This window comes from Plenodomus lingam, assembly GCF_022343315.1.
Source record: "Plenodomus lingam strain CAN1 chromosome Unknown contig_19, whole genome shotgun sequence".
NCBI lineage: Eukaryota > Fungi > Ascomycota > Dothideomycetes > Pleosporales > Leptosphaeriaceae > Plenodomus > Plenodomus lingam.
Window position 1 is genome coordinate 2,473,954 of NW_027093936.1, and position 25,581 is coordinate 2,499,534.

The following is a 25,581-nucleotide window of genomic DNA, read 5'->3' on the forward strand; positions in this document are numbered from 1 at the left end:
TACTAGAACTGATCCTTTCCTGAAGCTATCACAATCCCTTCCCAAATTGTCTCTGCTCCAGCTGTAATATCACAGAAAGTCCCTGAAATCTGTAAAAATTCGTAACGTCGTATTGCGAACCTGGGGGAGAGGTGGTCCGACGACATGGCATGGATAGAGCGGAGCTAACCTCCACCCCACGCTAAACAGCCGCCAAGACCTCCGCGGGAGTGTGCGCTTTTGCAGCCAACTCCACATTCACCCATCGCGAACGTCTTCAATTGATCAACGTCTGCGCCGCCAGTAAATCACCCACTATGTTTGGCGCATTCCGTCTGACGAACCCACTATCGGGTGGTCTGCTATGGTACGTTTGCACCAGCTCACGGCTCCATCCCTCCGCAATGCCTGTTCCTCTCTCTGTACACATCCTTAGATGCCCCAATCTTCTGCCCCGTCTACTTCCCACCCATTCTCTCATACCCAACTAACACTCTCCTCCCTTTTCTCCGCAGGAAAATCCCCTACCGCCTATCGCGACACCAAAAATACCGCCAACGGGAACGCCTCCGCCACGTCGACACCGTCGTGTCCACCCTCGATACCGCACTGCGCCGCCTCGGCAGCAGCATGAAGAAGGTCGAGCGCTGGAAAGCCGAGATGCCAACGGAAGCCGAGATGTTGCCCAAGGATAAATACAGTGTCTTTGATCGCAAGGTCAAGAGGTATCGCAAGGGAATTCACAGTAAGACTACATTTCACGACTCTGCGTATTTTTTGCCTGCAGGGTAAATAGTATATATGCTAACCACGAGCTCCGGAAACACAGAAGTGCCAAAATGGACACGCGTCAGTCAACGCCTCAATCCTCCTGGTTTCTAAAGATAAAGGGGGACGACACAATTACAATCACATACACATACCCATATACACATACCCAACTACAACCCATCTCGACACACACGCCCACCCACCCTTCCAACGCACACACGCGTTCACATCTATACGCACACATCCAACAACATCCCCATCTCCACCTCTCATCTCCATTCCATCCCTCCACTGAAAACCCCCGGACTCGGGAATGGGCACGCAGGCAAGGGCATGACTGCACATGCGCCAACACATCAACAACAACTTCAATGGCGTTTTATCACCGCCACTCCATACATTGTATCGTATTGTATTGTACTGTACTGTATGTAATAAACCCAGATACTCCATCATCCATCCAATAGTGGATAACAGTACAATACAATCAAAGTAAAATGACATGCAATCCAACTATGAAATGTATACAACTTTAACAGTCTCCAGCCTTCATGATTAGTATACTCACCATTTTATCTTTGAGAGAACTCAACAGTTGGGAGTAGTACCATATCTACGAGTAAGAGCAAAAACAACCCCTAAGTTGAGATTTGGAATCGGAAAAGCAAAGGGTGGGTGGACACAAGAGGCAAAACACTTCACACATGAAAGCAAAGGTAAAATCTAATAAAATATTGGATTTTCTTGCAAGGACAAAAAGGATTCCAGGTATCACTTCACCATCAATCCAATCCAATGCGTCAAGTCAAGCGCAAAACAATGGGTACGAAGTGAAAAGGATACAAAAGCAGGAACCCTGCACTGTCGCATCCTCTCCGTGCAAATGAAACAAACAAATAAACGATCAAGAATCTCGCCTTCCAATGCTTACAACACAAGAGACGCCTTTCATGCAATAAATTCGCGCACCCAATCCAGTCTACGCCACCACTACCCCAGTACCCCCAACCCGACTCTTGCCCGCACCCTTGCGATCACCAAAATTATGCAGTCGCTCCCCAATCAAATACACCTCATCCCTCACGACACCCCTCCAGCGCCTGACCCCCCTACCCATCACACCAACCACCCACATGACACCTGCGCTCAACCCCACCGCCGGAAAACTGAACCTCCAAACGGCATGGTGCGTCGCCGCGCTCGCTCCCAAGTATAACGTTCGATTCGTGACCCAAGACAGCGACGCCGGGACGGCAATGGCTGCGAGAAACACAGCCAGCACGGGGAGTAGAAAACACCTAGTCGCCACGACGGCATCGGGGTTCAGGTAGCCACGGCGAATCACAGCGTTGAAGGCGCGGGCGGGGCGAGAGGCGCGATTGGCAAAAACAAGCCGGGCGGCAAGACGCGCGTAGAGGAAACCGAGGGTCCAGTCTTGGATGAGGTGGATGACATGCGGTTCAGAGGGGCCGAGGTAGGCGTGCACAGGCATGAGTAGGTAGAGTTCGATGAGAACGGCGCAGAGAAAAGGGATGGCGAAGATGAGACTTGTCCATACGTAGCTGAAGCGCAGGACGCGGTAGCCGATGCGTCGAGTTGTAGCGAGTACGGTGTGTAGGGTGGATACCGGGTCGGGTACCGGATGGTGCAGCGATGCGAGGAGTCGGTAGGCGTGGTAGGTTGTGTATGCTATGCTGGCCAGTGTGTATATACCCAGGGAGAAGGCGTGGGTGTCGTTCATTTCAACTGTGTCAGGAAGAAACAGAGAGAAGAGAAAACGGCCAAACATCAAGGGTAGGATTGTCACGCTTACACCGGAGAAGCCCATGAACAGCCATATTGTGACGACGAAGGCGAGGATACGGAGGCGGAACCATGGTGGTATGAAGACGACCGTGACGAGATCAGTGTTGTGGATACCTTCTTCATTCTGCCCATCTTTGCGCACATTGTCCTTGTCGACTTCGACAAAGACGGCCTGGCCTTTGGGAATACGTGCTTGGTCGGAAGCAGGGGCGCGGACGTATCTCCCGTCGTCGCCCTCTTGGTCCTCGGCTTTGTCACCAAAGAGGAAATTGGAGAGGCGCAGGAAGCTGGCACAAGTCTTGAACCACCAGCGATAGACTGTGTGGAAGCCTTCACTCGGCTTGTAAAACTTGACAATGACGGGAGTGAGGAAGTTGTAGAAAAGCAGGTCGAGTGGGAACTCTAATGAAGGCGCTTCTGTTTGCCAGCGAATGGGCAGAACGTCGGTCGTTGCTCGGCTGAGTGTCCAGATGACTCCGCCCAAACATACTATGACTAGAGCGCCATAGACAAGAGCGCTGAAAGCAATCTTACGGAGTTGGGTTGTGACGCTACGTTCCAAAACGTCTCGTACAGGGTGAAATGTCGGATCATCTGGGTCGCGGATGAAGTACAGTACGCCTTTGCGCATGATCTTGCGGCACATGGAGACGAAGAGCGCAAAATGGAACATGTAGCACGTGCCGATGAACCAGTGTACAAATCCAGAGGTCCAGGGACTGTTTCGCGTGAATTGCCAGCGAGTCAAGAGCGTAGCATTTTGGAACAGTGGAAGCATTGCCAGATCAAGGAGCAGACCACAGTACAATGGAAACGCCAACATCTCGATGCTAATGATCAAAATGACTTTGAGCACGCCACCGGCCTGTTGTAACACATCGCAAATAATGCGTTCAGTTCTCGACGTGCCAAAGGCAGTGCCACGCCTAAGATAGACGGCGCCAGCAAAGGCAAAAAAGCCATAGCCTGCAAGAATGGCAATCATGCGATCTGCCGCGGTCCAGTATTCTGTAGCAGCATAGGCAACAGTGGCAGTATGATTGAAGTCGAAATCCAGGGTAATGTTGTACGACTTGGCCGTCCAAAGCCACGACAGTAGATCGGCACCTTGTGTGTAGAGTGTTGTTGTAGCAGTGTGGGCAAGCCCTGGCAATGCACCAACAACTCTGTAGACGAGCCAAAATGGCGAATCTGCCGCAATCTCCTCAAATACGGACGTAGCAAAGTTACTCGTTTCGTTGAGAGCAAATGATGTGGAGTTTTGTATACTTCGCAATGCGGCGTGTGAGTTGACCGAAAGCATAAAGTGACTGGTCTGAGGCGACAGCGGAGAGTCAACAAGCATACTGGCTGTGCGGATCAAAGCGTTCTTGACTAGGAAATAGGCTGGCGTAGCAATGGAACGGAGCCGCCCGTCCACCATGTCTGACAGACTTCCCCAAGAACACACTTTGATGGCCATTGCAAGAAAATGCGAGATTGAGTAAGTGGTTCCTGCCACGACGATGAGTGCCATATCGACGATGAGATCTGTCGTAGCAGCAATGATTCGCACAGGCAGCTTGACAAAGAGCGCAATCGGGCTTCCCATGAAGAGGATCACGACCTTGCCCCATAGATACGGGAGCCATACCGCACACGCCAGGGTGGCTGATATGAGCACTGCGCTGAAGAGGGCATTTTGAAAGAGGCCGACAAGGGGGCCCTGCATACCAATAAGTTCCAGGATCCCTTCCAAGTCCTCGGCATCTTCAATGGCTTCTTGGTCATTGACATCGATGCCAGCTTGAGCGGCTGCCGCAGCAACTTCGGCGTCTTGTACGGCAGGAACACCATGCTCTCGCGGCTCGTTCCCAAGGAAGGGCACAAAGGGAGCTTCGTCCGCTATGTTACGGACAATGTGCTCGTCATTTCCAGCTTCCTCTGCAACTGGCGCAGCTGGTGCCACATCACCAAACATCCAATCCAGAGCGCGATCGAGCGCGGTGGCTGGAGGTTGATGGGGTAGCTCTGCTGGTGCTGCTGGCGCTGGAGGTACAGGCGCATCTGCTACCTCATCCTGAGTTTCTTCGTTGATGGCTGGTCGTGCCGGGGGGGCATCGACTTCAGTCACTTGCTGAGATGGAACTGGACGCTCTGCAGTCTCCGACTGTGACAACTGAGTTTGAAGCGCTGAGCTTTTGGCGTGGATTTCGGTTGATTCAGGCCTGACGGCCATTGAGTCCTCGGAATCATCAGCGCCATTACTGCTATCGCTGACTCTGGCTTTGCCTTTATCAAGTGAACTAGCTCCTTCCAGCGCTTGGTCAGAGTCAAGGTCCACCTTGATCTTGGAAACTTGTTGCCAGCTCCCACTACTGTGATCACTGTCTGGGGCTTCGTCTGATAACATGTCGGGACCGTGGTCCAACCGAGATCCTTCAACTTCAGCATCTTCCCATGACTCTGGCACCATTGCCTCTTCTGTTGCATCAGACGATGATTGGACGGGCACACGATCAAAGGACCAGGGATTTTCTTCTTCCAATTTGCGGCGGATTTCCGTTGCGACAAAGGAGCGATCTCGCGAAGGCATTTCGGGGCGTTGTGTAGACTGAGATGATTCTGTGATTGCAGGTTCGAGAGACGAATTGGGCTCCTGGGGTAGACTACTTGTGCGCACAGGAAACCTAGGCGTACTCGTGTCCGTGACTGGCCGATCCTCTGAAGTGGATCCGGGCTTGAGTTCACTGAGCTCCTCTCGTGTATCATGCAGTTCGAGAGCTTCCTGAAGAAGTTTCTGCAACTCACGGTTTTCTGCCAACATCAAGTCGGTCAGCATCTCGGCAATTTGCTCGGATGATGCCGCCTGTAATGTCCTCCGTATATTTTCATCAGTCTCATCGGATATTAACTTCTGAATCCTCTCTCTTCGCCGTCTTCTTAGTGATGATGCGCGTCGAACACGACGGATGACAGGCTCCGGTCCGTCTTGAATGCCCTCGTCCACTTCGGCTTCGGCTTCGTCTGCAGCAGGCAGTGGATCATCCTGGGCCTCGTGAGCATCGGCAACATTATCCTCCACCAAGTCATCAGGAAGATGCTCATTCCCATTGTCGACACCACCTTGTACGGCAGCAGCATCATTACCGAGACCGACCATGTTCATTACAGGCTGTTGTTGGACAACCCATTCACGAATCAAGAAGATCAGGATGAAGGCAATGACGACAAATATTGTAATGATCTGACCTTCGAGCACGTCTACAAACAATTGATTGGCGGTATGCGAGTTGAACAATTTGAGAAAGGGCACATCGGATAGCAGGGACGGACTCCGGAGAGACGGAGACTCGAGCGTGAGATTGGCGGCGGTTGTGTTGGGCTCGACCGCTGGATACTGTCCGAGTTGGGCGATCTGAGCGAGGTTGGTGAAGGGGTATGGAACGCCGAATAAAAAGCGCTTCGCAAAGGACCAGATCATGGAACCGTCGGCCATGGTCTCATTTGCCGGCGAGTTGGCAGAGTATTTGTGGTGATCCGTCCTGTTTCCGGCGGCAAGGGCGGCGTTAGCTGCCTTGACTAACGACTGGACTGCTTCGGGATGATCCAAGCTGGCCTGCTGGGTGCTGTCTGTAGCCCCGAAGATGTCTAAAGACCTGTCCTGCGTCCAGCCACCATCCCCGACCCAAAAGAGACTGCGCCAGACGACACGCATGCACCATGGGAGCAGGACTAACCAGACGGCAAAGACCAAGACGCCTCGACACCAGGTCACAAACAGGTTCAAAACGTGCAGGGCGGCGCGACGGATAAAGACGGTGGTGGGTATCTGGTTCGGCATGCCGGGGTGGTAGAGCTTGGTGAAGCGAAATGAGGTCTTGCAGAGCTCGCAGTGCTTCTTCTGGGTATGTGAAAGCCACTCCATCAGACACTCTTGGTGGACGTATTTGATGCTGCCGCTGCATTTGCATGGATAGAAGAGCGGCTCTTCTGGCGTGCCCTCGCCTCGACATATTCGACAGGTGTCTGCTTCTTCCTTGTCGTGGTCCTGCCAGCCGGACAGGTGAGAGGCGGCATCTGAAGGCTGCGTGGCCATGTCGTGTGCCTCATCGGAGAGCCCCGCGTTCGGCCAAATGGCGTCGGTTGCCATGGTTTAGGGATGCTAGTCTGGTGATGTGGGCTCGTAGGGGTTGGAGTTCGAAGGTGAGGTGGCGATAGTGATTGTGCTATCTGGCTGGGCGGGAGCCAACGGGTGAAGGCTCAAGTAGTCATTGGGAGCAGAAGTAGTATTCGCAGGTGTGCTTGTCAGGATCAGAAAGACGCGTCAGACAGAGTAGAGAGAGAGAGAGAGAGAGAGAGAGAGAGAGAGAGGCGCAGTGAATATACTATGGACAAAGAAAGTGATGAGGTGTTGGTGTCGGTGTTGGTATGAGGGTCAAGAGGTAGGACAAAGGTATTGGATGTAGGTAGATCGGCAAGGGGAGGGGAAGCGACGGCGGACAATGGGCAGTCGGAACCAAGTTCGGTGGTAAGTTACCGGTACCTAGTGTACTCCCCGGCCTACTGCTACTCCTAGGTAGGCCAGCGCAATAAGGCTTGGCAAGGCTCGTTGGAGGCGAAGGTTCCATGGCACCGTACAGAATCTACAGTAGGCACCGGTACACAGGACATGGACACATGGGCAGAGTAGACAGTTAGCACCGAAGTCAATGGAACGGGGTTAGTGGTAGGGCATGTGTCGCAGGGCGGCATGATACGAGGCATAGGAAGGCAGGTCTGTCTAGTACATACCGTAGGCACTGTCCTATAGCAGCCAGCCACTGTTTGCTCTTGTGGATTGGAAGTCTGGCAAGTCAAGTTGGAGTACCTAGTAGAAACTGTGTAGAGATGGTTGGTAGGGTAGGTACAGTACAAGCGCGGCCAATTTCAGTACTTGTACCGGTAGCTCACCTTGGTAGGTGGTGGGTAGGTGCTAGGTACCTAGAGTACAGGTACTCCTCCTACCCTAAGTTACTGTACCGGTAACTTACCTTGGCACCTCCGCGGCTTACCATACCTAGGTACCGACTACCTCTGTGCAGAGTACTCCTAAAGGACCTACTCTAGAGTAGATAGCTACTCAGGTACCCACTGTGTATGCGCCTGCATGGTGACATGGCCGCAGTATCTACTCTACTCTACTCTACATAGTATCAAAGTATCACTGTACCGGTATGACAACAGGATTATGATAGTGATAGTCTCTTGCCGCCTCTCTCTACACGAAATCTCGACACACACTCTGGCCAGACCGCTCTCATGCTGAAACGCAGACAGGAGACAGGAGACTCTCACCTTGGCATAACCACACCAACGACCAGTACGCGACTGACGGCCTGCAGGCACCTGAAGCAGTTCGCGTGCGTGGGTCTCTGGATCGTCGTCGCATCCAGTCGTCAGTGCTCTCTTGCAGCCGTGAGAGACTGCAAGACCGCTGCACTGCTTCCCGTATCCACTCGATCCTGCTCGCGTAGCCAGCCATAATGAGCTGTGCAACCTGCTGGCCTTATCCTACCAACCCACTGAAATCTTGATTCTTGATTCTTGATTCTTCATCTGCTGCTTGCTTGCTTGCTTGCTACCTGCCTCGTCTCTTCCCGTCTTCGCACGTGCGACTGACATCATCTCCCCATGCAACATTTGAACTCGGTTGAGCCACCCCAACGCTAAACAATCAACCTTGATCACCCCCCGTCCTCTCGCTCAAAACAAAACAAAAAAAAATTCTCCCGTCAGAGCGGAGCGGTTGACCTCTCGTGCTAAAATATAAAAGCAAACACCCGATCCGTTGCTGTCCTTTGGTATGTGTTGTGCGAGAGCCTGCACTGTGCAGCCAGTCGCCGCCACTAACGCCTGTCAGAAGCCAGAGTCCCAATAGACAAGGAATACACCGGCGAGCAAGTCGGTTGACCCTCAACAAGCCATCGCAGGCCCAGACGCCGCACAGCATGGCGACCCAGACGAACGGTCGGGCGAAGAAGCCTAAGAAATCCTCACCCAGCAGCACCGCCAATGGCAGCATCAACGCCTATGTCAACGGAGACGGCCACATGAACGGCCAGCCAGACAAGGCGCAGCTCTCGCGCCCAGCTGCACGCACAAGAGCCACAAAAAGATCAAATCGAACATGGACGGGAGCCTTTACTAGCGTGGTCGCAAGGTACTTTCGCCCACGAGATCACTCCCTCGTCTGTAGCTCACGCCTGCTAACCTACGCCTGTCTAGACTGACGACCTGGTATCTGATCATAACCTTCCTCTTCCGCTGCCCCGCATCCCTCACCCAGCTCAACGATGATTCTCCACGCCTATGTAGGCCCTATATCCAGGCCCGCTCGTACGCTGCCCCCTATCTTGACCCATACTATTATGCCTACGTGGCCCCTCAAGTCGACAAGGTCAAGCCGTACACCGACCGCTTTGAACAGCACATCTACACCCCCGTCTCGACCTTCACAAAGGACAAGTATGCAGTCTACGGTGCGCATAGGGTAGAGCTTGCGAAGAAGTATGCAGAGGCTCAATATGACAAGTCCATTCGGCCCCAGGTACAAGCTGGTCAAGACAAGGCCCAGGCCTTATATCACATGTACCTTGGACACCATGTCCAAAAGGCTGCAGACGCTGCCGCCCCCTACTATGACCAGACAAAGGCCAGCCTAGGCGAGATCTACCAACTCACCATTCTCCCTGCATACAAGACTTCTCTTCCGTACATGCGCAAGGCTCACTCCGTCGGCCATCACTTTCTTGTCGACACCGTCTTTCCCCATGTCAACGTAGCCAAGGACGCCATCTGGTCTTTCATCACTCGCACTGTCTGGCCTCGGTTGCGTGTACTCTACGGAGACAACGTCGAGCCTCAGCTGGTCCGCATCTCCGAGCGCCTGGGGCGGTACCGCGATCAGCAAAAGATTGAATCTGTTGTTCAGGCCGTTGATGCATCCTCGTAAGTGTCGGATCGTGCGCGCCTCGGCATTTGACTAAGTTATTTCAGGTCTATCGCAGCCGAATCAGTCAAGACAAATCCAACCATCGTAAGCTCCTCCGCTTCCACTGTTTCCTCCAGCTCGAGCTCCAAGGCTGGCTGGGGCGTCCTCGACGACTTTTTCGGCAGTGAATCGTCCACTACTGCATCCAACGGTGCAGCCGCCTCAAAGACAGCGAGCGCTGTCCAAGTCGCTAAGCCAAAGCTCAGTGAAGAAGAATTGAGGAAGAAACTGAATGAAGACTTGCGTCAGTGGCAGACCAAGTTCGCTACAGCTGCCGACAAAGGTGCCGAAGATTTAGAGCAGCGCGTTGCAGACATCACAACACGTCAAGTGGAGAATTCCGTCAAAGGACATGGCCGAGCATTGGTTGTCAAGTTGGAGGAAACTGCCGACACTACCATTGCGAGACTCAAGAGCTACATCAAGAAGACTGTCAAGTCACTTTCCGACGATGCGTCCGAACAGGATCTAGAAGCCGCCTATGAAGATTGTAGCGCAAAAACTCGCGAGTTCGGCCTGACTGTCAAGGAGCGCGCCCAGGATGTTCGTGCCTGGAAAGCCGCGTACGATTTGGAGACTGATAGCCTTGTTCAGGCGGCTGTCCGGAGCACCGTCGAGGTGCTTGACAAAATCCACGGTCTTGGCCTTCAGGAAGTTGGTATGCGATGGGCATGGACTGACGGTGTCACTTACAAGGACTGGCAAAACTACCACAAGCTCAGAAATACCCTTACAGAGTGGCAATCCGAGGTGGAGGCTGTAGGCGCTCGACACGAAGGACTTCGAATTGCACACGAAGAAGCCAAGAAGCTCGAAGACGAAGCCATGGCCATTGCCGCAAATATGGTCTCTGAACTGGTCCGTTTGAAGGATGTCTCGAGGTGGAAGATCTGGGCTGGTGACTCTAGCGACGACTTTACCAACCAAAAGGTCCCCGTTCGCGTCCACAAAGCTGCTCAACAAGTCCTCGAGAATGTAGAGGGTGCTTCGTCCCAGATTTCTGAGGCTGTCCTCGGAAGCTCAACACCACTTAGCGAGAGCATCGCCTCCTCTGTCGAGGATTCCTACTCGTCAGCTTCATCCCAGGCTTCTGAACTTGCGCAGGGTAGCTCGACTCCTCTTTCAGAAGGCGGCGCCTCCTCTGTCAGCAGCGTCGTCTCCGACGCGTCTTCTCAAGCCTCTGTCGTCATTCAAGGCACCCCTTCATCGGAGAGTGTGCTTTCCCAGGCATCATCTAAAGCATCCGAGGTTGCCTCTGAGGGTGCTTCTAAGGCCTCTGCCGCGTACGAATCGCCCAAGAAGGTCTTTGGCGGAGTCAACGCTCAAGCTATTCCGGAGGTCAAACAGGTTGTCTTTGACGAACCTCTCGATGATGGGGAGGATACCAATTACTCTGACAAGGTCCAAGCTGTCCTAGCTGACGCTGGAGAACGGGCGGCAGAGTTGAGTCGTGCAGTCAGCGAGGCCTTGTTGGGCGCCACGAAGACTCAAGGAAGCGTCGAGTCTGTATCATCGCTTGCTAACGAACAGTATGCTAGCGCTCTCGCTGCAGCCTCCAGTGTGCTCTATGGAACCAAGCAACCGGCTGTTGAGAGCGCTACCAGCGTAGCCTCTGACAAATTTGCCCAAGCTGTCACCGCTGCATCGTACGCCATTTACGGCACCCCGACACCCACGGCCGTTTTCCAGACTGTTCAGATTCAAGCAAGCTCCCGCTACAACGACGCTGTGCGCGTCGCTAGTGAGCAACTGGAAAACGCAAAATCGCAGCTGTCCATTCTCGTATCTGACACACCGAAGCCGGTGCACGAGACAATGCTTTCATACTTGGAGCAAGCTTACTCTGATTCTGTCGCGGCCGCCAATGAACGCCTATCGGCTGCTTTGCAGTACACCGACTCCGTCAAGAACTATGCTGCTGGACCTACTCAGGGATACTTTGAATCAGTCTCGTCCATCGCATCCTCGAGACTCGCTGAAGGTCTGAGTCAAGCATCCGCCCAATTCTCATCGCAGCCCACTGGCGTCGTTGATGGCGCTCAGCAACAATATTACCAAGCTATTGGCCTTGCACATGCTCGTTATTCGGAGTTCGTAGAAGCTGCTTCTAGCGCTGTTTACGGGCCTCAACAGGGAACCATGGAGTCTCTAGCTTCTGTAGCTTCAGTATCTGCTGCCTCTGCTGCCTCTTATGTTTCTGACTCCGCCGAGTCTATCGCTGCAGATGCTCAGGCTGCTGCTGCATCGCTCGCATCAAAAGCCAGTTCTAGCGTCATTGGCACAGAAACTCCCTGGACTGAGTCAATTGCATCTCAAGCTAGCCAAAACTGGGAAGCTCTCATTGCTCAGGCCAGCAGTCAGGTGTACGGAAAGCCTACCCCATGGGCACAGTCTGTCTACTCTCAGGCTGAGTCATATGGTTCGCAAGCAACCGCTGCCGCTGCACAACAGTATGCAGAGGTTCAGGCGTTGATCTCTGAGTTAGTTATCGGCAAGGAACCTGACTTCACCGAAAGCGTCATGAACCGCTTTGCGTCCGCCTACTCAACAGGTCTGCCTGCCGCTATTGCATCTGCCCGGTCATATGCTAGTGAGGGCTTTGAAGCTGCGTCAGATTATGCCAGCGACACTTTTGAGGCAGCCACTGGTGTCGCTGCCGATGCCTACGCATCTGCTTCTTCAGTTGTCGGTATCATCTTTACTCCTCCTGCTATCATCGAAGATGTCCTCAGCTCTGCGAGCGCGTCACTCGATCTTGCTGTCGAGAGTGCATCCATCGCTCTGTATGGAACACCAAAGGGTGCCGCTGAACAGGCCAGCGAGTCTGTCGCAAGCGCATATTCCTCCATCCAGTCTCAGATTAGCGAAAAGGTCTATGGCACCCAGCAAGCTCAGGATAGCTTCTCTTCTGCAGCTGCCAGCGCCCAAGCTGCCATCAGCGCAGCAATCTTTGGTACTCCTACTGCCGCCGACTACGTTGCATCTGCTACCAGCGGTGCAGGCGGTGTTTACAGTTCCATATCGTCTGTTGCAAGTGAACATGCAGAGTACGCTGCATCGGTTGCAAGCGGAAACGCGGCCTCTCTTGCCTCGGCGGCAAGCTCTGCCGTCTATGGTCCGGAGCAGGGAGCCATGGAGAGCGCTAACAGTAGAATCCAGGCCGCAGTTGCAGTTGCCAATTCCAAGATTGCAGAAATGTACAGTGCTGCATCTTTGAATGCGGAGGATGTCGCCAGTAGTGTTGCGAGTGCGGCGACGGCGGCGACGGCCAGGGTCAAGGATGAGTTGTAGAACGTCTTCCTAAGGATCAGAGGCACATTCACATGGTAGCGACACTACTTCAACACAATGCGACTTGCGACTTGCGATGTGCGGCACTGGCCACGCAAACAAGAAGAATCGGTTGCCGTCTATGCTCGCATCCTTATCCGCAACACGATTCATCACGACAATCATACTACACTCTCACAGTCCCCACAGTCCCCAACAACTGTCTCGTACGCTGCACAGCGCCATGCCCAAACGAATTACTCATGTACAAACATCGAGGCCTCTCATCCAGTTGATCTGGACTGTTCAGCAGAGGCAAAACTCGAAGACTGAAAGTGGAAAAGAGAGTGACGACTAAGGAATGACGATGATGCAAGGCTTCCACAATACTTTGTTAAAAATATCTCAGTGTTTTCTTCTTATTAGCGTGTAGTCTAGTTTCTAGGTATTCAAAGGATCTGTGTGTTTTTCTGTGCTGTACTGTTTATAATGCTAAGGAGCGGGACAGGTACGGAAAGAAATATACCCTTTTATCGCGTTTGGTGGATGTACAGTGTGCTTGTTCTAGTTTCAAAGCACATTCGCCTGTGTCAGGGTTTTTTTTTGTGGTGTACTGTAGTAAGTTCAGAGCTGTGTGGATGTATAGATAGTTATCTTGTGTAGTATCTTCTTTGCATTATAATGGTAATTATTTATGTGCGCGACTATAGGAAAGCTGGCGGTTTGGGCTAGAATCTTACTACTTAGTCTCCTACTGAAAACTACTATGACTGATTATTCTCGTAGCCATCTCATCAGCCCGCTTGCCGCAAATTACAGTGGCAACTTTCTTCGTGGACGGGATGCAATCTGCAATAGTGATGCTGGTTGAGGCCGTGCGTTACCGCGCCAACACTTTGTTTGGGTGACGTCGCATCGCTTACCGCCTGGTCCCCAGCCTCCCCAACCTCGAAGTTGACCAGCCACACTACTATCTACCACTGCTCCGCCAGGAACAAAAGTGAAGTAGACCACATTCCAGAAAACCCTCCCCCTCACGCACACACACACACACAATACATTGTTATTGCAACGACACTCTGAACAGCATCTGACGTTATAGCGACAGCTTGCATTCGCTTCTGTGCGACTACGCCTACCGGTATTCTTCTCTGCACGGGCTCCTCCGCCTATATCGAGCCTGCCAACACCAATTGTTCGCGTCGACTACCGATACCACTACTTTACACATCGGCTTACGTCCACTTGACTTTTCTACACCTATCTTCGGCTTCAGTATCAGAACCCTCGCCCGCTTAAGAGCTTCCAACAATTACACACACCCTCGCCGGCAATGGCGCCTCACCCAGAACTCACCAGTGGTGAGCAGGCTCTATCGCCCATGGCTGTACATGACCTGCAGGTTTCCAAGTCATTCGTCAAGCGTGCCGATGGTGCCTATGTACAGCTTGCGGCCGCCGGTGCCCGCCCGCCCCACGATCTCTCTGGCCCCGGCTTCCAAGTCCTCTTCGCTCTCATCGGTGTCGGTCTGTGTTTTGGTGCTATTTGGTTCTTCTTCTGGGCCAAGAATGGTGGGTTCAAGTGGAGGAAAGACGACTGGGAAGACTACAAATCGACTGTGCTTCGTCGCAAGGGACCGGATGGCAAGACCTTGTCCAACGCTACCAAGAGCACGAGACTTGGTGGTGGCAGTGTTGTTCACGGAGGCAGCTACGGTGCCCCTAGTACCCTTGGATTCACAGATGAGACTGGCACACAGGCAGATGGCAATGAGTACCGCGATGCTGAAGAAGGCAATGGTGGTCTCCGCGGAGGTGATGGGCGTCGCGAGAAGAAGCACCGCCGTGACCACACCAATGACTACAAGGACCCTGAGCTACGCAACTACCGCCACGAAAAGGCTGCCCGTGTCGGTGGCCTGAATGGTCTCGCTGACGGCATCTACACCGACTACTCTGGCTCTCAGCCCGCTTCTGAGCTTGGCTCCCACGTCTCCAGCAACGCTCCCCTCGTCAAGAAGAGCAAGGAAGTCCGAGACCCCAAGAAAGAAGCCAAGGCCAAGGAACAGCGCGCAAAGGAGCGTTTCCGCAAAGCCAAACTCGCGGAGAAGGAAGCTGCAAAGAAGGCCGCTGCCGATGCCAAAGCCCGCAAGGAAGCCGAAAAGGCTGAAATCAAGCGCACCAAGGCCGAACAGAAGAAGATGAAGAAGGCTAGATCGGAAGCTGCTCCCTCGGAGGGCTCCCCTGAGATGGCAGAAGTTACCCAACCCTTGACTGAATACACTCACGCATACACCGAGTACACTGCTCCATCGGAAGCTGGATACACGGAATACACTGGCTACACCGAGGAATCACGAGCCATTGCCCCCATCCCCAAGCCTGCCTCGGACATCCGTCGTTCCACTACCAAGGGCCCTGCTGGACCTCGTCGCGCTCCTCCATCCGCAGCATACTCGTTCACTACTGGCGATGACACAAACACGGTATACTCGGACAATGCCCGCACAGAAGCCCGTACTGCGCCCTCTGAAATGAACGAGTCTTCATACTACTCCGACTACCGCCCCAACGCCGATCCCAGCGTCTACACCTCCAGGACGAGCAAGGACAAGACGCGCTCGCGCTCCGCCCGCCCCTCTCAAGACCGTGAACGCCGCCAATCTGCGCGCGCATCGCGCGAATCTGCATCGCAGCCCCGCCCATCCCGCGAACTCGTCACTGCATCAGCACGCCCTCGCCCATCCTCTTCTCGCCCGACCTCGCAGTCTCCACGTAAGCAGCAGCGTCCTGAAGCACCGCCAAGTGACATCTTCACGGCGGCGAACGGAGAGGCAAAGGGTAACATGAGTTATCCGTGCTACATTCCGGGACTGAGTCAGGCGGGCAGTGTCGGCGTTGGAGAGAGCGTCAGTCAAGTTGGTGCGCCGTCGAGTGCGAGGAGGGGAGGCAGGGACGTCATGGACGGGTATAGACGTGGGGGTGTGAGGACGGTGGGTCGAAGGGATAGTCTCAGTGACAGTGACTAGAGGCATGAATGAATGCATGGACAGACGACGAAGACGAGTGATGGGCAATTAGCGGGCTTTGGATAAGGTTGGTGGGATGCATGGACACGGCGTTTTTCCTCTTTCGTTTCTCTATTTTTGAAATGAGAGTCTTCTTTCTCCTTTCCTATCATGGATGAGGAGGGCACCGGGACGCACACGATTAGCAGTGACGAAACGGTTTCCTGCGCTTTTTGCGGATTGTAATCAGATTGATTGGCTTGAGTGGTGTGTTGTGTAAGGGGAATGCGGCTTGTATAAATGGGGGACGAAGATGGGATGTTTACGGTCTGCACTTGATGTGTAAAGCTAAGCTGGGCTGTGCTTGACGCATGTATGCATGCATGTATGTAGAATCAAGGTGAAATGTGAAGCAAGCGTGTGATGTAATCATATCGTTTGTGCAAGCAAGGTGGAGTGGGAGCCAAGTGCTGTGAAAGGTTTAGGAAGTTGGTGTCCAGAAATGCATACCGGTACAGGAATTCCTGAGCACCTAGAGCGGTAGAGTAAGTGACTGCGCACAACTCACCCACCCACCTACCGGTACCTAGTTTTTCTTCGATCCTGTTTCTTCGCCGGTAGGATCAAAGCTTCGCAACATTTAAAACAGCAAAGGATGGTGAATGTGCAACATGGGCCCTTGCAGACGTGATTTATGAATGCTGAATAGACTTTAGCTACGCTCCCTAGTGACTCCAAGACATGACCAATACCCTGCTAAGCTTAATCTATATCCCAAGGGGGCCATTCGCACACGCAAGACGTATAAAGTTAGGCTATCTAATTCGCGCAGGAAAAGACCAAGGGGAAAGAAAGTCCCGCGTTGCTTTGCTCGCTACTATTTGGTAGTAGGCGATTTTTTTCAAAAATGCATTATAAAGATTTATACCATGGAAAATAGGTATGGACGGCATAGCCTGTGATAAGTGGAGAAAAGCAATTTTTTTTTGAGATACATATTAGAGACATTCAAAATAGAAAAAAAAAAGCAAAAAGAGAGAGTCGAACTCCCGATGGGAACCAATACAGATAATGATTCAGCCGAGATTTGAACTCGGGACATTCAGTGAACAACATTCATATGCATGTTAGACTGACGTGATAACCAACTACACCACCGAACCTGTTTGTTGATGGAAGTTGATGTTCTTGTATAATATATAAAGGCACTTTGAGTTTAATCAGAGAAATTCTTGGAGTCTTTGCTGTGCATGTGCGCATGCAAAGTGTGAAGCGGGGTAGTGGGGTTAGCGAAGAGCTAACGCCAGTTGACTCAACATTCCCGCTCGCAGCTAGAGCTGGATGGGATGGGACAGAAGCAAGGAATACACACATCACATCACCCATCACCTCTCACTTCTCACTTGCAACCAAAATCCCTTGAAGACAAATTCTTTTTCTGAACAGTCCAACTACCAGGCGCACGATCTGATTTGGAAGAAAAGACCAGAACCATCGCGATGAGCTCGTCAAGCGACCTATCCAGTCTCCCTACGCCGCCGGCTTGCATTGCCGACTTTTGCTTGATACCCCTCGGTACACCGACGGCGTCAGTGTCCAAGGAGGTGGCAGAGGTGCAGCGGGTGTTGAAGAGAAGCGGGCTAGTGTACAAGATGCACTCTGCTGGAACGACGGTCGGTATGTGGTCCCTCGCTCATCAGCCTTATCCATGTACATAGCCAGCTACGGGGAAATCATGATCCTCTCTCTCTCCGCGCCCGTGCGAAAGTTGGTCTGGCTGTCCGTCATGTGCATGGATAGGTACATACTAGTACATGGTTACCCACCGTAGCCTGGGGTCAGCAAGTGGGGTAGGGCTGAGCTAACAGGATGCAGAGGGCTCGTGGGAGGAGGTGATGAGGGTCATCGGGCAATGTCACGCTTTGCTGCATCAGAACGGGGTGGTGAGGATCCAGAGCGACATCAGAGTCGGGTCGCGGACGGATAAGAAGCAGAGTGCCGAGGACAAGGTTGCGGCCGTCGAAAAGTTGCTCGGCGAGAGCGAGGAGGATGCGAATTGATGCCGGCCGGGAAGTGCATGACCATCGTCTTCGTTCCGGCTGGCTGTGTACATAATACTCCCAAGTTCCCCTCTAGTCGGTGGGTAGATACAGTAGAAATGGGCCATGGCAGATTGAGGTGTCACGGTTGCTATGCCCCTGTCCGCGTGTCACACAAACTCCCCTGGCCAACAGCATCCTGCTCTCGAGATAAGAGCATTGAAGGAGGGCAAGGTCAGGTCGTCGCCCCCATGACCATCTGTTTGCCCAACCCAGCATGTGCAAATGAGAAAGGTCGAACTCGCGTGCTCGACCATTTGATGCTATTCCACATCCCTATCCATAGCCAATTTCCCCTTCGTCTTGTCGTCTCGACGATTGGCCAGGCCCCCAGACGTTTGTGCAGCATCCCGTATGGCCCAGGGGGCTTTGTTACAATAGCGGTGTGCCGACGCTTCCGAGGCTGGAGGAAAGGCTGGGCATCCTAGAGGAGGGAGGGGATTGTCTTCGGCTATGTGTTGTGTGTTGTGCGCCGTGGCATGTACCTACCATGCAAGGGTACGCGTACTACCAACCCGACCGTACCAAGGTTTTGAAGTTTTTTTTTTCTTTGGTCCGTTGGCGAGGCACGGCACACACACATTGCTGTTGCGCCACAAGAAGTGGCTTGCTTGTTGATGAGCCTTTGGTCATGACGCAACCCAGCTTCGCACTGTGTGGGTAGCAATGTATGATGTAAGGACTGCTGCGCAGCCACAAAGTCCGCCTCTCTTTGTACTTCCTGGCTCAAGACCTACTCTACTTAGCCATCTGTCTCTTCTCCCGTCAAACACAGTTGTACGGTACCGTCATCGTCTGGCGTGCCCTGCAGCGCTGTGAGCCGTTGTACCTGAATGTTTGGTCTCCTTAGCGAGCGAGGTGCAGTAGTCTCGACATCACCACGGACCTTGATCTTCCACTTCTCCGAAAAATCCCTACCCTGCCACTGCCCTTCCCACTCCACATTCTTCTGGACCGTCCTTTCACCGCTACATTGACTTCACTCCCTCCCTCCCTCCCTCCCTCTACCCACACTGCCGCCTGTTACCGCCCGCCAATCTCAACCCCACTCGCCCCTTTGACGTCGCGACTCTCAAACAGCCCCTCCCTTCTCCGGGACCCTGCTCGTGTGTAGAGTATTCATGGCGAGCACGACATCATCACATGCACGCGACACGGCTCTCCGACCTCTCCAGCTCTCCGGCTCCCTTCGTTAGAAGCTGCAACGCCTGCACTTCCCACGCTGCGCCCCAGACCCGACCATGGCCTTCAACTTCAACTGGTCGCCGCTCATCGCCGACACGTCGCGGGCGCGCGACATGCTGACCACAGCGCTCAACAAGTCGCCCAAGCCGCCCATCATCGTCGACGACATCATCGTGACCGAACTGAATCTGGGCAGCACCCCACCGGAGCTGGAAATACTCGAGATTGGCGATTTGGCAGAAGACCGCTTTAGGGGGATTTTCAAAATGTCATATGCAGGCGATGCCTTCTTGACGCTCAAGACAAAGGTCCAGGCAAACCCGCTCAAGACCTACCTCTCCACCAAGCCCGATTTTGCATCACCACAGCCACTCGCGGCAGCCTCGGGCTTGACCATTCCGCTGCAGATTACCTTGTCGAACATCCGCCTGTCAGGCTTCGTCATCCTCGTCTTCTCGAAACAAAAGGGCCTGACGCTGGTCTTTCGAAATGATCCCGTCGAGTCGCTCAAGGTGTCGTCGACCTTTGACTCGATCCCGTTTGTGCGCGACTACTTGCAAAAGGAGATTGAAGGACAGTTGCGGGTCCTGTTCATGGAGGACTTGCCAGCCATCATCCATCGACTATCGCTGCGGTTACTATCGCCTGAATTCCAGGAGCTGGAGACGGAGGAGAGGCTGGAAGGAAACAACGATACCGCCCCTGCCATCGACCCCCTCGCCTCGCCTCCGCAAGACGCCGTCGATGCATTTGGCAACCTCCTCGACGAGTCGCAGATTTCGGATCTGTCCCTCGATGCTAGTGGGGAAGTCCATGCTTCCTTCTCGCAAAAGAATATTCTCCGTCTTGCCGCCCTCTCCGAATCGCAGCGCACGCTCTCCCTCTTCACGCCAGGCATTCGCGATGCCGTCTTCCGCGCTTGGGCTGGCCATCCAGACAGGCCAGAGTCGGGTGCTGCTACCCCAGCGCTTACACAGGGTAGTCTGTCGAGGATACAATCTACGTTTGGCAGCTACAAGTCGGGCGCATCATCTGTCGCCTCTGACAGCACTGGCAACGAGACCCACAGCTCGCGGCCTACCATGATGTCATCGTCGTCCTACCTGTCTGCAGGCCTGAGCCTGGGAGCGGGCCGGTCACGCACTGGAGGCATGCGGAAGCGCAAGAAGCGCGTTGTCGATCTGCGAAAGAAGACTGACGATGCAGATTCATCTGGCGTGTCCAGTGGGGCTCACACGCCGCTACCAAGCACCTATGTCTCCGAGACATCAAGCGCCATACCCGAAGAACGAGAGTTGGAAGAGGAGCTGGCCACGCCGCCGAAGACTCCAGACCGGCCTGGCATGACCTTTGAAAGCAAGCACGGCAGTCTCGACTATGGCGAGCCGAGTAGACTGCCAGAAAGTGCAGCAGCCAACACACCCGACTCCCACCTCGCCCCCGCGCCTCTCCTCTCCGATCCAGCCCACTTTTCCAAGCCAAAACAAAAAGCGTATACCGACGATCCAGCAAAGTCTCGCTCCTCCTCCAAGCGCCCCCCACTATCACGCAACCAACTCCGCCAAGTACAACAATCCACATCCCCACTTCTCCGCTCCCTCTCCTTCGATAGGGTCTCCTCTCTCTCCTCACCCTCCTCTGCCGATACCACACCCAGCTCTGGCGGCATCCTCGAACAAGCCTGGATGCACAAGATGGCACAAGAAATCGCACGCAAAGTGCAAGAGGAAAAAGATCGTGGCTCACCACGACCACGACCGCGTCATGAACGTCGCAAGACTGCGCCTGGCAACAGCGCGGGCATGTGGACGAACAACGAGGAAATTGAGGCACCGCCTGCATATGTTGCGTAATACTTTGCTCACTCATTTCATTTCCCCTTGTTAACGACAACGACATTATGAGTCATGTTGATGGATGCTGACGGTCTTATTGTTCTGTTTTTTGGCATCATGATTGCGCTGCCCCGCCTTTTTTTCCTCTGTCGTTGAGCTTGATTTGATATTTTGTTTTGATTCCAAAAAGTCTGCATATCTGTTGCTTCGGTCTGCTGCCGGCGATTAGCGGTTCATGCAAGCAACATACCTGAGCGAGGTGTTCTGGGGCGGTTGTGGGTCTAAAGCATATTTTCAGTACGGACTGGAGGAGTTGCAAGGCCATCTGGTAGGGGAGTTGGGCCAGATGGGGAACCTGGGAAGCATTTTGGCTGGTTTGGGTGGGCATCATGTGCGTTTTGGCTCCGGCCGGTGAAGCATGGGGGAGTATGGCGGACCCCGATATTCTCAAGTGAACGTCAGGGTGCTCTTTTGTCTCTCTTTTTTCTAATTTCAGATATATCCATTCTACAGATTGAATACTGTTGATGTGCGCACTCGTTTCGTGCTATGGTGGCGTCGAGGACGGTTGGACTAATACTGACAATGCATGGCTTTCGCGCCTCGAGAAAGCAGTATTTGCATGCATTGCCTAGGGCAACAAATCTGCGATATGTTCAAGTTGCTATTCTACATGGCGACCACATCCGCACCGAACTCAATCAACAACACGCTCCACTATATACTAACTTTCTTCCCCAGGAATACCAGCATGCAGCACTCTTCACATGTGCATACACGCTTCATCAACAGTATCTACCGCCCGCACGCAAACAACACCTCCACCCACCACCACATTCACACACTGATAACCCCATAGTCCCAAATCAAACCCCCATACCCAAAAACCGCACTTCACTTCACTCCCCTCACAGTCACCCCCGTGCAGAAGACGCGCATACCAACACCTCCCCCCCTCCCCCTTCAAACCCCGACCCCAAACCCGCCCCCGCACCCCCGGCTCCGACCCCAAACCCGCCCCCGCACCCCCGGCTCCGACCCCAAACCCGCCCCCGCACCCCCGGCTCCGACCCCGCCCCAACCCAACCCTCCAACCGCGCCCAACCGCCCAACCCAACCTCACCGTTCAAACTCCGACCCCAACCATTCAAACACCGACCGACGCACCACGGCAACGGGACCAAACCGCACAACCGCGCAAGCTACACAACGCGCGATAAAGTCGTATAGCAGCACGCGCGGCCTAGTTGGCGTGCTGTCTTGCTGGTTTTGGGGAGTTGTGGTGTGGGATTGGGGAGTCTGTTGCGGGATTCGGGAACGTGTCGTGTATGGAGGATGGGGTGGGTGCGGTTGGGGGAGAGAGGGGGGATGGGGGGAGGGGAAAGAGGACGCAGGTTGCGTGTTTGAATTGCCGGAGGAGGAAGAGTCGGTGTTTGTTGTAAGTTTTTCTTGGTTTTTGTTTCTTTGGGGTTGGGGTTCGGGTTGGGGTTTAAAGTTTCTTTGGTTGATAGGGGGGTGGGGACTCCATGTGCATCTTGGGGGTTGTTAGTGGATGGAGTTTTTTTTTTTCCTCAAAGCAAACGGGGTTTTGGGGGCATGGCGAGGTGGGGTTTGAGTTGTTTGTCAAATGGGTTGATGGATTGGGGTTTCTTTTGCTCCAGACAGGATGGTTTGCTAACGATGCATGGTTTCGCATGGGTTAAAGGGACGCTGATAACTCGGTTCCGTGCTTCAGATGCAAACGCGATAATCTGGATTGTGTGCTTGGAGGAAGTAATCGGGGCGGACGACGGGTGAGGAAGAAGAAGAAGATTGGGGATGTGCCTGTGATAGGGGAAGGGGAAGAGCAGGAGCAGGAACAAGATCGAGAACAACACCTACAGCAACAACAACAACAACCTCTCCCCTCATTGACGGTGACGGCGCCAGAAGGGAGTTTGCACACGCTCGGCAATCTCGGCACGTGGCAGGAACCCGGTGCAAACCAAGCGCAATACGGCGAAGAGCTGCAAAACTCACGATCCAACTCGTCGAATGCAGAGGAGTTGCCTTTTTCTAATCTACAGAATCCCTCGGATGCCTTGGGTATTCTGGCAAGGGTTGCCGGCGAATCGAGCTCGAATGAAGAGAATGGCGGCGCGGCGACTTTGGCTGCGTCGATCAGCACAAGGCCCACAGGATCCCTTTCGACGTCTATGCAGGCTCCGCTCTCATTTTCCTATCCGCTGTTGGATCGTGGGGTTTTGACGGTGCATTCGCTGTGCCAGCTTCTCCTTCGATTTCAACAACACTATCATCCGTATTATCCACTGGCGCCTGCGCATGCTTTTGAGACATCAAGGCTGTCGGATATGGTTACCAAGGAGCCGCATTTGCTCACGGCAATTCTGCTCATCGCCTCGAAAGATTTGGTGGATGAGCCGCTGATTTATGAAGCGTGTTCCGAGCACATGAAGAGTCTTGTTGCCACTTTGGCGGCAGGAGGCGATGCAGGCATCGAGGCTGTGGAGGCTTTGTTGCTACTTGCAGAGTGGGCGCCCTATACCCAACGAGGCTCTGGAAAGGTGGGCAAGGGGGAAGAAGACAAGGAGAGTTGGATGCATGCCGGGCTCGCTCTTCGGATTGCATACTATCTCGCCCTCGACAGATACTCGTTCCGCTTCGTCGACCAGGGAAAAGATCCCGATCACCACCGCAAACGCCTCATCTGGACTTATACATACGTCTCCGACCGCCACATCAGCATTCGCATTGGCAAAGGCTTTTGGTCTCGTGGACCAGGGCCACTGACCACCCTCCGGCGCGAAGACTATCCAACCCTCATCCCCAAGAATCCAAACGAAGAAGACTACGCCTCGATATTCCAGGCAAATCTCGAATTGACTCAACTCTTCAGCAACGTCCACGACACACTCTACTCCAACCCAGGCTCCAGTTTCCGTACGCACATGAGCGGCAGCTATATAAAATTCATCGATGACTTTCGCTCTGCCATCTACGGCTGGAAGTCTGTCTGGGGTACCCTGACATGCTCTCCACCGCTCAAAGCCTGTCTCCTAATATCCTATGACTACCTCCGCCTCTACACCAATGCCTTTGCCTTTCAAGCCACCGTTCTCCGCGCCCTTCCTTCCTCCACCCAGCCCACCGACCCCATGTCCTCACAGGCAGCAAGCGGAATGCACATCCCGCAACGCGTCTTCGCCAACAACGTCGGAGCCGTTGGCGACGCACGCTTCATATACGAAGGTCTGGATGCCGCAAAAGCCATCTTGACCACGGTAAACAACTTTGTCGATCCAGAGCGCAGTCTGCGCTTCATGCCACTGCGATACTACCTCTACCTCGTGTACGCCGGCGTCTTCCTCTACCGCGCCCGTTGCACCGGCGTCATTTCCGCAGACGAAGACCGCGCCATCCGCGCCATGATCAATGAAACAATCACACGCCTACAGCGCGCCGCCGTCGGCTCCGGCGCCGGCATCCAACACCCAGGAAGCCGCTACAGCCAGCTGCTCAAGCTGCTGTGGGCCAAAGTCCCCCGCAAAGACAAACGCGAACGCAGTGCCTTCAGACACCCAGGCACAACCATTGCCTCCAACATCCTAGACTCCAACGGCTTTCCCACCACCGCCTCCCACCGTCCTCCCCATAGTCACCCTCCCGCGCATACGAACCAGCAGCAGTCGCCCCAGGCTAGCTCTACAGGCACCACGGGCGAGTCCCCCGCGCTCACGGAGCAAATGGGGGATTTTGGCTGGACCGATCTTTCGGCCGTGGGCGAGTTTGCGGTGCATGGGGCTGCGGCGACGGGGGCGGGGAACGAAGACCAGAGTGCGCTGTGGAATGGGTTTTTGCCGCTGGATATGGGATGGGGGGCGCCGGGGCAGGGGTTTGGGTTTGAAGGGCTGGGGAACTTCGAGGGGGGTGAGTTGGGGATGTTGTTTTAAGAGGGAGGAGGAGGGTTGGGAGGTTGATTGGGTTTTTGGTGGTGTGGGGGAGGGGGTTTAAGAAACAAAAACTCCGCATGGCCCACAACCCAACACAAGAACTGTCTCCCATCCTTCTAAGTTGTCATGGGGAGTATGGTATGGATGGGTCAAGGTGTTTTATGTTTTGTGTGCTTTTTTGTTGATGGAGGGATCATGGTCCATTTGTAAGTTAAAAGTTGATTGACTGGGGGGGGTATTGTAGATCATATCATTCCCATGTCTACACAGCCATTAATACAAGTCTCAAGCCCAGGACTGATATACTACGCCATGTATATATGTATCAGTCGCCTAGAATCCAAGTACTGTACTATCGAGTATGGAGAATTCTTACGCTCGTGCCATGCACATCCCGGAAGCATCTCTATGCCGGCCAGCGCTAGTGTCCGTGCAATACCCGAAGCTACTACCGGTACGACATCACCACCAGACACCCCGCATGCTCACCTCTCCACATTTCACTCCCTCATGCTTCTTCCATCCTTCACCTCATCACATCGCCATGTGGACGTCTCCTCATATAAGCCATTGAGCATGTGCAGCAACGCGCGAATCGACCGTACACTTACAGTATCTAATCGCACAATGTCGCCATAGCTTCGAGCGCCTCCGGGGTAGTCAATGC

The 25,581-nt window shown here is 53.7% G+C and overlaps 8 protein-coding genes across 8 annotated transcripts; 7 read left to right on the top strand and 1 right to left on the bottom strand.

Annotated features, from left to right (window-relative positions):
- Nucleotides 1-177: 177 nt before the first annotated feature.
- On the top strand, nucleotides 178-1,254 carry IAQ61_004895 (uncharacterized protein). The gene is made up of 3 exons (XM_066096534.1): nucleotides 178-346; nucleotides 495-724; nucleotides 809-1,254. The coding sequence occupies exon 3, from the start codon at nucleotides 819-821 to the stop codon at nucleotides 1,215-1,217; it is 399 nt and encodes a 132-aa protein (XP_065953852.1). The 5' UTR covers nucleotides 178-346; nucleotides 495-724; nucleotides 809-818; the 3' UTR covers nucleotides 1,218-1,254.
- Nucleotides 1,255-1,729: 475 nt separating this feature from the next.
- On the bottom strand, nucleotides 1,730-6,688 carry IAQ61_004896 (uncharacterized protein; the record flags this gene model as incomplete). Its single annotated transcript, XM_066096535.1, has 1 exon — nucleotides 1,730-6,688. The coding sequence occupies one exon, from the start codon at nucleotides 6,686-6,688 to the stop codon at nucleotides 1,730-1,732; it is 4,959 nt and encodes a 1,652-aa protein (XP_065953853.1).
- A 981-nt stretch (nucleotides 6,689-7,669) lies between these two features.
- On the top strand, nucleotides 7,670-12,859 carry IAQ61_004897 (uncharacterized protein; the record flags this gene model as incomplete). The annotated part of the gene is made up of 4 exons (XM_003839501.2): nucleotides 7,670-8,378; nucleotides 8,438-8,737; nucleotides 8,803-9,525; nucleotides 9,574-12,859. The coding sequence occupies exons 2-4, from the start codon at nucleotides 8,526-8,528 to the stop codon at nucleotides 12,857-12,859; spliced, it is 4,221 nt and encodes a 1,406-aa protein (XP_003839549.1). The 5' UTR covers nucleotides 7,670-8,378; nucleotides 8,438-8,525.
- A 57-nt stretch (nucleotides 12,860-12,916) lies between these two features.
- Nucleotides 12,917-13,171, top strand: IAQ61_004898 (uncharacterized protein; the record flags this gene model as incomplete). Its single annotated transcript, XM_003839502.1, has 1 exon — nucleotides 12,917-13,171. One exon carries the CDS (start codon nucleotides 12,917-12,919, stop codon nucleotides 13,169-13,171), a length of 255 nt encoding a protein of 84 aa, XP_003839550.1.
- A 1,000-nt stretch (nucleotides 13,172-14,171) lies between these two features.
- IAQ61_004899 (uncharacterized protein) lies at nucleotides 14,172-15,866 on the top strand (the record flags this gene model as incomplete). The annotated part of the gene is made up of 1 exon (XM_003839503.1): nucleotides 14,172-15,866. One exon carries the CDS (start codon nucleotides 14,172-14,174, stop codon nucleotides 15,864-15,866), a length of 1,695 nt encoding a protein of 564 aa, XP_003839551.1.
- A 1,313-nt stretch (nucleotides 15,867-17,179) lies between these two features.
- Nucleotides 17,180-18,113, top strand: IAQ61_004901 (uncharacterized protein). Its single transcript, XM_003839504.2, has 2 exons — nucleotides 17,180-17,522; nucleotides 17,721-18,113. The coding sequence occupies exons 1-2, from the start codon at nucleotides 17,345-17,347 to the stop codon at nucleotides 17,903-17,905; spliced, it is 363 nt and encodes a 120-aa protein (XP_003839552.1). The 5' UTR covers nucleotides 17,180-17,344; the 3' UTR covers nucleotides 17,906-18,113.
- A 1,072-nt stretch (nucleotides 18,114-19,185) lies between these two features.
- Nucleotides 19,186-20,982, top strand: MDM34 (ERMES complex subunit; the record flags this gene model as incomplete). Its single annotated transcript, XM_003839505.1, has 1 exon — nucleotides 19,186-20,982. One exon carries the CDS (start codon nucleotides 19,186-19,188, stop codon nucleotides 20,980-20,982), a length of 1,797 nt encoding a protein of 598 aa, XP_003839553.1.
- Nucleotides 20,983-22,560: 1,578 nt separating this feature from the next.
- Nucleotides 22,561-24,914, top strand: IAQ61_004903 (uncharacterized protein; the record flags this gene model as incomplete). Its single annotated transcript, XM_066096536.1, has 2 exons — nucleotides 22,561-22,737; nucleotides 22,848-24,914. 2 exons carry the CDS (start codon nucleotides 22,561-22,563, stop codon nucleotides 24,912-24,914), a joined length of 2,244 nt encoding a protein of 747 aa, XP_065953854.1.
- Nucleotides 24,915-25,581: the final 667 nt, after the last annotated feature.

Coding starts and splice junctions, on each gene's coding strand:
- IAQ61_004895 (XM_066096534.1), top strand. CDS start 819: ATGGACACGCGTCAGTCAACGCCTCAATCCTCCTGGTTTCTAAAGATA.
- IAQ61_004901 (XM_003839504.2), top strand. CDS start 17,345: ATGAGCTCGTCAAGCGACCTATCCAGTCTCCCTACGCCGCCGGCTTGC. Junction 17,523..17,720: donor CTCTGCTGGAACGACGGTCG/GTATGTGGTCCC, acceptor AACAGGATGCAG/AGGGCTCGTGGGAGGAGGTG.